Source organism: Microcaecilia unicolor, chromosome 2 (assembly GCF_901765095.1).
Source record: "Microcaecilia unicolor chromosome 2, aMicUni1.1, whole genome shotgun sequence".
NCBI lineage: Eukaryota > Metazoa > Chordata > Amphibia > Gymnophiona > Siphonopidae > Microcaecilia > Microcaecilia unicolor.
In genome coordinates, this window is record NC_044032.1 from 586,852,577 (window position 1) to 586,864,281 (window position 11,705).

General features: G+C 44.9%; 1 protein-coding gene across 1 annotated transcript in view; it reads right to left on the minus strand.

Moving 5' to 3' along the window:
- HPGD (15-hydroxyprostaglandin dehydrogenase) overlaps nt 1-2,439 on the minus strand; it is a 96,059-nt gene extending 93,620 nt beyond the window's left edge. The window contains exons 1-2 of the mRNA XM_030191531.1: nt 2,265-2,439; nt 1,928-2,051 (exon numbers count right to left, since the gene is read on the minus strand). Of these exons, the coding sequence (XP_030047391.1) occupies nt 1,928-2,051; nt 2,265-2,351 (211 nt within the window). The 5' untranslated portion in view covers nt 2,352-2,439. The remainder of the gene's footprint in view (nt 1-1,927; nt 2,052-2,264) is intronic.
- Between the last annotated feature and the right edge of the window lie 9,266 nt (nt 2,440-11,705).

The window sequence follows — 11,705 nt, forward strand, 5'->3', positions numbered from 1 at the left end:
ACACAATACTCAAACTATGGTCGCACCATGGAGTGATACCTTTGGGAGCTCTGAGAAAATCACCTGCTCTATTTTCACACACTCTTCTTTGATGTCAGTTGCGTTTCATTCTTAGTTTTACAAAAGCAGAATTATACAAATAATTAAAAATGAGTTTGGACTATGTGATTTTTTTTCACAGGCACTGTATAGTTATCACGAAAACTGTAATTTTCATTCAAGTATGGCAACTTCTGTTCTTAGTCAAGGAAAGCACTTGGGCAAGGCAGGCTTAAACATTGCACAAACTGGCCATCTAAGGTGACAGCTTCTATGGGAAGTCAAAGAGCAGATACAGTCAGCAAAAAAACATTAGATACTAAAAGTCACAGAGGGACATAATCGAACAGGGCGCCCAAGTTTTCCTGAGGACGTCCTCGCAGGACGTCCCGGTGAAGGGGCAGGGAAACCCGTATTATCAAAACAAGATGGGCATCCATCTTTCATTTCGATAATATGGTCGGGGATGCCCAAATCTCAACATTTAGGTCGGCCTTAGAGATGGTCGTCCCTGGTTTTTGGCGATAATGGAAACCGAGGACGCCCATCTCAGAAATGACCAAATCCAAGCCCTTTGGTCGTGGGAGGAGCTAGCATTCAAAGTGCACTGGTCCTCCTGACATACCAGGACACCAACCGGGCACCCTAGGGGGCACTGCAGTGGACTTCAGAAATTGCTCCCAGGCACATAGCTCCCTTACCTTGGGTGCTGAGTCCCCCCCAAAATCCCCAAACCCCACTACCCACAACTGTACAACACTACCATAGCCCTAAGGGGTGAAGGGGGCACCTACATGTGGGTACAGTGGGTTTCTGGTGGGTTTTGAAGGGCTCACATTTACCACCACAAGTATAACAGGTAAGGGGGGATGGGCCTGGGTCTGCCTGCTTGAAGTGCACTGCAGTACTCACTAAAACTGCTCCAGGGACCTGCATACTGCTGTCAGGGAGCTGGGTATGACATTTGAGGTTGGCAAAAGGCATGCCCAGTGGCAATAGCCCTTTTAGAAAGAAAGACATTGAAAAAAAGAGTAGCTGATGCTTACACCTTTCTTTGAGCAGGTGTAAATACTGAGAAAGAATATATTCTTATTGCAATGATAGTAGCACAGGTATAATAGCATGGTTTACATGTATAAATGCACTACATGTGTAATGATCATGCAGTCCATCTAGTTACATATGTGACAGCTGCAGAAATCAGGGTTTATTATTAGAAACTGTGAAGGGGAATGTTCTGGGCGAGACTTGGGTAGTCCACACATGTAATTAGCTACACTGCAAGATCGATACATATGTAGTCCATTTATGTATATAAACCCTGCTATTTATACCTGTGGCCTTCTAAAATATGTTTTAAATTTTTTTGTATAATTTAATTTCTATTTATAATTGACTTATTTTTAAGAATAAATACATTTAGGAAAAATATATATTTGCATGACAGCTATTGAGGGCAAGGAACATATATTATTGAATGAATGAGTTTTTATAGACATGCTTGTTGGCAGAGAGGATACTTATGAGGTGTCTATTCTTGCTTCCCCTACACATTCTGGCCATGACAAATTTCTCCTCCTTTTTTTTTTAATTATTATTTTTTTTTTCTTTGTTTGTAGTAGGTATTTTTTTTCTGTTTTCCAGGTCTCTCTCAAATATTAGCAGCTGTCATTCCGAATATTCCTGATATTATCTCTCCAGAGGCCAAATCTTTTTGTAATGAATTGAAACTATAAAGCATGTGCTTTAGTGCTGTATAATCAGAAACAATGCAGGCTGCCCTTCAACGATTTCTAAGCAACAACTAGAATATAGAGTCCCATTAAGGTTGGCTGTCAATCTTTCAGGCTTCTACTTGGATTTTCTGTTTCGAACAGCGTGCTCTTACCTTTTAGCTGATCCTCCTTTGAAACATCACATTTAATGAAGAGAGACTTGTCACTTCCAAACTCTTTATCCAGTACATTTTTATACTCTTCACCTTTCTCCACAGCTATATCAATTAGGGCCACCTGTCAGGGGAGAAGAAAAGGTGGATAAAAGCAAACCCTCAAAGAGAACAGAAAGATGCAAAAGCAGAAAGAGAAGTGTGGCTCAGCTGCCCCGTTATTTCCCCCCACTGTCAGCTTTAAAGCGATTGCAAGAGTTCTATGAGCTCTCCAAGTACAAGACCTGAAAGCCCCTGCAAGCATCCAGTCTGTCCTCTCGTGTCAGCCCGCACTCACCGAAGCTCCCTTCTCCATCAGTCCCCTAACTATAGCTTTGCCGATGTCCTGCGCGCCCCCTGTCACCAGAGCCACTTTGCCCTTCATTTGAATTCTGCTGCAGTGCTGCGAGCCGACTGTACTCTGTACTGCTCCTGGACTCTCTCAGCTCTCCCTGGCTCGCTGTCAGGCTCACCGTTCCTCCCTCTTTCTCTATTTATTTACTTTTCTGCCTTGTGGGCGTCAGTCTCGTGTTTAGTGTATGTTTTTTTCACATCCTCCACATTATAGTGGGCGGGGAGTGTGAGTGTGTGTGTGGGGGAGGATGTTCCTTGTGATCTCGAGCTCTGAGGAGCCAGCCAGGTGTGTTTCGTGTTTTTTTTTTTTTTTTACCTGCCCTTCCAACCCTGCCCAAGCTTCAGTGTGTATCTGAGGTTGTCCAAAGAATCCCTACACTGTATTTATATAGTATCATTGTGACTCAGTATGTTAGGTCAACGCACAACGCTGTACAGCAGCGGACCTGTGTTTTTAAGCCGTCTGCTCTGAGAGGAGTATATTTTTGTGGCACCCTGCAACTTTTCACTTGATCCCGATTTTTATAAATGCAGCATTGCAAGCAGTATTAAAAACAAACGTTTGCACCTAACGCCCCCCCCCCCCCCCCCCAAAGCCTGGGGACTTCTGCTATTAGTCAAGGAAAATGCTGGGGAAATCAGTGTTATTTACCCCCCCCCCCCCCCCATAAAGACAGAACACCATAATCCAAACTAAGGTGGAGATAGTCCTCCATATAATTCATATACATAGAAAGAATATCTTCCACCCTCAGTTTAACAACCTGCAGCTTGGGTAATAACCCATGTACAGTGTGTCCTGTTCTTTCAAAAAGGAGTCCAGGTTTTAATGCATTATTCACCTTAGCTCTAAACTGAGGTCATCATACTATGATGTAAATGATAGTACTTTTATATTCAGCACCATTTAATTAAGCAATAAGAGTTGATGCTGCAGAGAATGATTATGACTCAGCTGCTGTATACGCAATAGCCTGAGGCTCTCAGTATAACTTAATTTGTGTATACCTGAGATGGGAGGGAATGGGTGGTTCTCAGAGAGAAAGAGAAGTAAATGTATTATTTATTTAAAAATATTTATATCCCACCCATCCATTTTGGGCAGGTCACAATTTAAACATTCAAAATAGCAGAATTAACAGAACACGGCAATAAAGCAATGCACAGATCATTTAAATCCCATTGCCGAAAGCATCAGCATTAAAACAAAAATATTGAAATCCCATTCTCAAATTCTTCAATAGACTGAGGTGAAAGAACTAGAGAGATAAGGAATAGAACAAACGGATAGAGTGAACAATTATTTATTTATTGCATTTGTATTCCCACATTTTCCCACCTCTTTGCAGGCTCAATGTGGCTTACAATACATCATGAATGGTGGAGAAGTATAAGAAATAAACATTTAGTATTACAGAGGATTTTGGGTAACATGATAGTGAAAAAGCATGATATTAGTTTAGCAAGCAAATGTTGTGAGACATTTCTGTGGAGGAGTTCACATTTGTTACTCTTTGTGGTATGCCTTGTTAAAGAGATGTGTCTTCAGTAGTTTGCGGAAGTTAGTAAGTTTATTAATATTGTGACAAGGCTAGCATCCAGGATTCCCCAAGGAAGCAGTTGAGCCCAAGACTACAGGGGTTAGAAGTCCTTGCAAGAAGGGAGGAAAGTATTCTGGAAAATACAGAATGGATTTCCATCCCCAGTAGGGAGAGCCTGGGCTCGAGGCAGGGTGAGCTAGGTACTCCTTTCTCCACTAGGGGAAGAGAGAAGGATGAAGCTCAGTTTCCCTGGCTTCACCCTCAGTATATAATTCCCCCCAGCTGTGAGAAGGGGAAGGCAGATTTCCTGGAGTCTTTGAGTCCTCAGGGGAGAGAGGAGTCAGACGAAGGGAGAGATTCCATGGAGTATGTGGAGGAAGTGAAGAGTCTGATCCTAGAGCAGCCGAAGGAAGAGCACCCAGCTACCATGGAGTGGGAGACAGCAAAGGTTGCCCTGCGCAGTCCCTGAAGGTAGTGGAGAAGGCCACAAGGGAAGCAGCACTGAGAGGTGGGAGAAACTGCCAACCAGACTCCTTCTAGGGTTCCCCTGGGGCTGGGGAAAAGCAGGGGGTTCACTACTGATTCTAGGGGCACAGACTATTAATGAAGAGATTGCTGAGGTAGGGTGTTGTATGAGAAGCCTGCTCATAGGTGCCCCGTATAGGAGGCTTGGGGAGGCTAACCGTTACCTTCCCCTGGCTGCAGCCCCCACAAGCGCAGACACGGTCCCTCCTTCCTTCCCGCTCTCAGCTCCCCTACCAGCAGCCCTCCTCCTCTCTGTTCCCCTCTCCTCCCCCCCCCCCCCCCACGCGTGCGTGCGTGTGTGTTTTAACCCTTTTACTTTCCATGGTAGCGACGTCAGTGACGAAGAAGGCACTGCGGGCTCGCCTCCGGCTCCAGCTCCTCCCTTCCCTCTTCACACAGTGTCCCGCCTTCTGTGATGATGCATTTCCTGTTTCTGCAAGGGCGGAACACTGTGAAGAGGGAAGGGAGAAGCTGGAGGCGAGCCTGCAATGCCTTCTTCTACACTGACGTCGCTGCCATGGAGAGCAAAAGGATTACAAATGGAGAAGGCTCTCCACTAAGTGGATGAACACTAAATCCCATGAGGTTAAAGATGCACAAAAAGAAGTGGGAAGTGGGCCAATGACTTCAGGACGTCGAGACTATGATGGTGTGTAAAAGGGTGTACTTTATTGTAGACTCGACACAGTACTGTGTTTCAGCCACAGGCCTGCCTCAGGAGTCTTGGATGCAGTAAAAATAATTTGTATACTTGTACACCTTGAACGATACAACAAGTAATTTAAGCCAAGAAGCAGGGCCGCCGAGAGGGGGGGACAGGGGGGACAAAATTCCCCGGGCCCGGGCCTCCAGGGGGGCCCGGTGCCGGAGTCCCACCCCGCCCTCCATCATCAGACCTCGCACCTCCTGGGGCCCTGCGGCGCTTCCTGGCGCTCCCTTCCTCGTTGTGACGCTCTCAGCTTCATTTTTTCCAGCCGCCCTGCATTTAAAAAGTTGCAGCGGCGGCAAAAACGCAGGCTCGCCTCTTCTTTAAGCCCTTCCCCTTCTCTTTCAGCGTGCACTGATGCAATTTCCGGTTTCCGCAAAGGCAGCACAGTGCACGCTGAGAGAGAAGGGGAAGGGCTTAAAGAAGAGGCGAGCCTGCGTTTTCGCCGCCGCTGCAACTTTTTAAATGCAGGGCGGCTGGCCTGGAAGGCAGGAAGGGCTGTCCCTCGTTCTCTTCATTTGTGGGTAGCATTTTTTATTTATTCTCACTTATATTTTCAAACGTGCCGGCTTGTGCAGCATAGGAATGTACACAGAAGAAGTATAATAACGGAACAACTTTTTGTAGTAATTTGTCATTTGGAGGGGCTGTTTATAGAGACTCCCTAGCACGTGTTGTATTCGTGCAGACATTTTTTTTTTCTCCTGGTAAAAGGTCACTAAAACAGACATCATTTATGAGAATCAGGTGCTCAACACTTAGAGTTTTTATCTGCTTATTTATTTACTTATTTATGACACTTATTTGCTGGAAACCTGAGGGCACAGCTGGGGCTGGGAACTGAAACTCGGGGGAGGGGGTGAAAAGGGGGGTAAGTTGGGGCAAGTCACTGGACTTGGAGGGGAAGGGAGGGAGGACAAGGAGCAAAGGAGAATCGCTGGGGATGAGTAGGGAGGGCAGGGGAACGAGGAGAGTTGCGATGGATGGAGGGGAGGGGAGGAGAAATGCTGGACATGGAAGTGAGGGAAGACAGGAAGGAGATGCACATGGATGGAGGGGAGAGGAGAATTTCTGGATATGGATGGAGGAGAGGGGAGAGTTGAAATGCTGGATATGGATGCAGGGGAGGGAAGAGAGGACATGAGATGAACATGAGTGGAGGGGAGGAGAGAGAGGATAAATGCTGGACATGGATGGAGGAGAGGGAAGAGAGAGGAAGGAGATGCATCCTGACGGAGATGAGGGAAAGGGAAAAGAGGAGAAAAACTGCACATGGCTGGAGAAAATAGGCAAAAGCTGGATCCACTCTATACCTCTTCCAGTCAAGTCTGCGGAGGACCCAGCTTTTACCTATGGATGTAGGGCAAGAAATGAAGAAAGGAAGAAAGTAAAGAAATAAATGGAAAGGAAACCCTGGAAGTGGAGTTAAGGGAGCAGATAGAGAGCAACAGAATCAGAGACTGGGACCAACATAATCTGAAATACAGTCACAAGACAACAAAGGTAGAAAAAAATCATTTTATTTTCACTTTAGTGTTTGGAATATGTCCAATTTGAGAATTTACATCTGCTGTCTTATTTTGCAATGTATAGCAATGTTCTGTTTTTCTGGTATTGTGCTGCATGCAGAATCTGTATGCTAATTTGGTTTCTGCCATTTTGGGTATACTGGGGAGGGATGGGCGGGCTCTGAGAACAGGTCTGTACAGCTCCCTGCAGTTGCTAAGACCGGCCCTGTCCATCGTCGACCGTCTGCCACCAGGCCAGGCCCCCTGCATTGAAATCACAGCGCCTCTCACCTCCGTGTGAAAGCGCTGCAGGCAGCAGCAGATCGCCTCCCTTCTACTACTACTACTATTTAGCATTTCTATAGCACTACAAGGCGTACGCAGCGCTGCACAAACATAGAAGAAAGACAGTCCCTGCTCAAAGAGCTTACAATCTAATAGACAAAAAAAAAATAAAAAAATAAAGTAAGCAACTCAAATCAATTAATGCGAACAGGAAGGAAGAGAGGAGGGTAGGTGGAGGTGAGTGGTTACAAGTGGTTATGAGTCAAAAGCAATGTTAAAGAGGTGGGCTTTCAGTCTAGATTTAAAGGTGGCCAAGGATGGGGCAAGACATAGGGGCTCAGGAAGTTTATTCCAGGCGTAGGGTGCAGCGAGACAGAAGGCGCGAAGTCTGGAGTTGGCAGTAGTGAAGAAGGGAACAGATAAGAAGGATTTATCCATGGAGCGGAGTGCACGGGAAGGGGTGTAGGGAAGGACGAGTGTGGAGAGATACTGGGGAGCAGCAGAGTGAGTACATTTATAGGTTAGTAGAAGAAGTTTGAACAGGATGCGAAAACGGATAGGGAGCCAGTGAAGCGACTTGAGGAGAGGGGTAGTATGAGTAAAGTGACCCTGGAGATTGATTGGGTGGCATGAAAGTTTGAAAGTATAAAAGGAAGTATGTTAGGAAATAGTTACTGCGCATGCCCCGGCGTCTTTCGACGGATGGTAGAAGCTGTCAAGTCTCACTACAGGTTAGCTGGTATAATACTATTTTTGAAATCTGCTATAAAATAATTTTAAGACAAGGAGATATTTTTACAAATGGTTAAGTGATAATGGTTTTTGTGACTTTGAGCTATTACAGTGTTTTTATCACCACAGATAGAATGGTGTTCCCCTGAAGACGCTACGAAGCGAAACATGCCAGCATGTTGGGAACCGATAACAAATAGCATTGTGCAAGCTGGACTTTAATCCCGACTTTAGGGAGTAGTACAAACTACCGTCATATTTTTAGTCACCACTACGGATGGGGATCCCCACAGGACTTTGGATCTAATGGTGGCCCCCTGCACTCCATGATCATCTATGTACAAATTCATTCTTACCAATAGAACAACTAAATGATATGAATATTGGGATATGGTAGGAAGGCAGGAGTGCAATGATGTGTTAAGGGGTACCAGCAGTAATATACTGCAAGAGAGTTCTGGGAACGCGACCCCTCCTACTGTGCACCATTAGCAAATAAAAAAAGAAAAAATATTTATTTCATACATAGTGCACTTTTTGAGTTTATTGTTTTAGTGAATTGGTTTCTTTATATGATTTGTAGAAACAAACAGGTAGAAACCGGACAGTTTGAGTTACCCCAGAGGGCTATATATTAAATTTTAACTGCCATACCCTTGACCATTCTTCTAACTTTCGTAGATCCCTTCTCATCGTTTCTACTTCCTCCAGGGTATCCACTCTATTGGCTATCTTCGTGTCATCCGCAAAAAGGCAAACCTTTCCTTCCAACCCTTCAGCAATATCACTCACAAATATATTAAACAAAATGGGCCCCAGCACCGACCCCTGAGGAACTCCACTGCTTACCATCCTTTTCTCTGAGCTGATTCCATTTACCACCACCCTCTGCCACCTGTCGGTCAACCAGTTTTCTATCCAGTTCACCACTTTCAGTCCTAAGTTCAGCTCTTTCAGCTTATTCATGAGTCTTCTGTGGGGGACTGTATCAAAGGCTTTGCTGAAATCTAAGTAAATTACATCTAGTGCATGGCCTTCATCCATTTCTTTTGTCACCCAGTCAAAGAAGTCAATGAGATTCGTTTGGCAGGATTTTCCTTTGGTAAGGCCATGTTGCCTCGGGTCCTGTAACCCATTGTCTTCTAGAAAGTTAACTATCCTTTCTTTCAGCAGCGACTCCATTATTTTTCCTACCTCCGACGTGAGACTTACCGGTCTGTAGTTTCCCACTTCTTCCCTGTCTCCATGTTTGTGAAGAGGGACCACATCCGCTTGTCTCCAATCTCGTGGAACCTCTCCTGTCTCTAAAGATCTGTTAAAAATAAATCTTTAAGAGGTCCTACCAGGACCTCCCTGAGCTCCCTCAGTATCCTGGGATGTATCCCATCCGGTCTCATAGCATTGTCTACCTTCAGATTCTACAGCTGTTTATAAACTCTTTCTTTCGTAAACGGCATAGTATCCACTCCATTCCCAAATATTCCTTCAGCAGTCAACCGCGGTCCTTCACCAGGATTTTCCTCCGTGAACACGGAAGAGAAGTAATTGTTTAGCACATTCGCTTTATCCTCCTCACTTTTCACATAACCATTCTCATTATCTTTCAGTCTCACAATTCCATTCCTATCTTTTCTCCTTTCTCCAATATATCTGAAAAGGTCTTGTCACCTCTCTTTACATCTTTAGTCATTTTTTTCTTCCGCTTGCTCTTTCGCTAGCCGTGTTTCCCTCTTCGCTTCTTTGAGTTTTATCTAATAATCTTTTCCGTGATCCTCTTGTTGCGTTCTTTTGTATTTCTTGAACAAAGCCTCTTTTGCACTTATTTTATCAGCTACATTTTTGAGACCATTCTCTTGAAGTTATTGCTTGTATCGGGGATCCATAACACAAACATAAAACTCATATGTGCCTCAGGGCATTCTTTTTGTTATACCATGTGTACATGGTTACTGATTTTGTCAAGCTATAGCAAATAGATAAACCATGGTTGAATATTATTTGCTTTTATTATGACTTACTTTTATACATTAAAGTCCTAAAGCAATAGCATAACAAGGCTTATGTTTAAAACTATGGTGCATCTTTTGTAATTCTAAGTTTATTTCAAAATCATGGTCATGTCAATACCAGGTTATGCTTCTATTATATAATGGAACATAGGCACCTTGATTCCATTATAGAAGGGCTTCTACTGCCTACTGAGTGCATAAACAGAGGCATCCAGTTATAGAATTGTCCCCTTAGAGGTCAATTCAAGAAATTTTGTCTACAGTTAGGCACCTAGATTTAGTGCACTAAGGGGTCCTTTTACTAAGCTGCAGGAAAAAGGGCACTGCGGTAGCGGCGGGGGCCATTTTTTTCCTGTGCGCCAGGGCCCTTTTTACCACAGTAGGAAACATCCGCCCCCCCCCCCCCCCCAAAAAAAAATGGCCATGTGGAAAGATAACTCATACCGCATGGCAGGGAGCACTTACCACCACCCACTGAAATGGTGGTAACAGGGCAGCATGCGGCAATGTCCAATTACTGCTGGGTTAGCGCCACACTAGAAAAAAATCTTTTATGGTACAATGGAACTGGCATGAATTTGAGCCACAACTACCATTTTTGGCCATGTTGGGCCAACAGTAGTTCCAATTTAGCATGCAGTAAGCCCACATTCGGCTTACCTATGCTTTGTAAAAGGGCCCCTAAGCCCCAATTCTATAATGGTAATTATGGACTAAATTCTATAAATGGTGTCCAAATTTGAACATTATCAAAATACTAGCACTAAGCACTATTTTTTTTTTTTAACATTTGTACCCCGCACTTTCCCACTCATGGCAGGCTCAATGTGGTTTACATGGGGCAATGGAGGGTTAAGTGACTTGCCCAGAGTCACAAGGAGCTGCCTGTGCCTGAAGTGGGAATTGAACTCAGTTCCTCAGTTCCCCAGGACCAAAGTCCACCACCCTAACCACTAGGCCACTCCTCCTACGTGTTAAATGGCTCTCAGAGTAGCGTTTTGGTGCTGAGATCTGTGCCTAAATTAGGCACGAATCTCCCATTTTGTATAACACTGTGTGTAAATTTCAGGGACACACATGATCTACCCATGCTCCTCCTATAGAATAGTGCTTAGCACTGATTTTTTGGGCACCCTTTTTGAGTGCCATTTATAGAATCCAGCTCTAATTGTGTTAGCATGCACTCACTGTTATTAAATAATCTCCTATATGTAAAGTCCATGGATACAAAAAGGGGCATAATCGAAAGAGACATCCTCATTTTGATTTGGACGTCCTCGCAAAACATCCCCCATCCAGGGGCGGGGAAACCCGTATTTTCAAAACAAGATGAACGTCCGTCTTTCGTTTTGATAATATGGTCAGGGATGCCCAAATCCTTAAATTTGGTCATCCTTAGAGATGGTCGTCCCTAGACTTGGTCATTTCTGATTTTCGGCGATAATGGAAACCAAGGACGTCCATCTCAGAAACGACCAAATGCAAGCCATTTGGTTGTGGGAGGAGCCAGCATTTGTAGTGCACTGGTCCCCCTGACATGCCAGGACACCAACCAGGGACCCTAGGGGGCACTGCAGTGGACTTCATAAATTGCTCCCATGTACATAGCTCCCTTACCTTGTGTGCTGAGCCCCCCAAAACCCACTACCCACAACTGTACACCATTACAACAGCCCTTATGGGTGAAGGGGGGGCACCTAGATGTGGGCACAGTGGGTTTCTGTTGGGTTGTGCTCGCTGTTTCCTCCACAAACGTAACACGTAGGGGAGGATGGGCCTGGGTCCGCCTGCCTGAAATGCACTGCACCCACTAAAACTGCTCCAGGGACCTGCATAATGCTGTGATGGACCTGAGTATGACATCTGATGCTGGCAAACAATATTTTTAAAGATTTGTTTGAGGATGGGAGGGGGTTAGTGATACTGGTGGAGTAAGGGGAGGTCATCCCCGATTCTCTCCGGTGGTCATCTGGTCATTTCAGGCACCTTTTTGTTCCTTGGTTATAAGAAGAGCACGACCAAGTAAAGTCATCCAAGTGTTAGTCAGGGACATCCTTGTTTCTACGCCTCCAACACGCC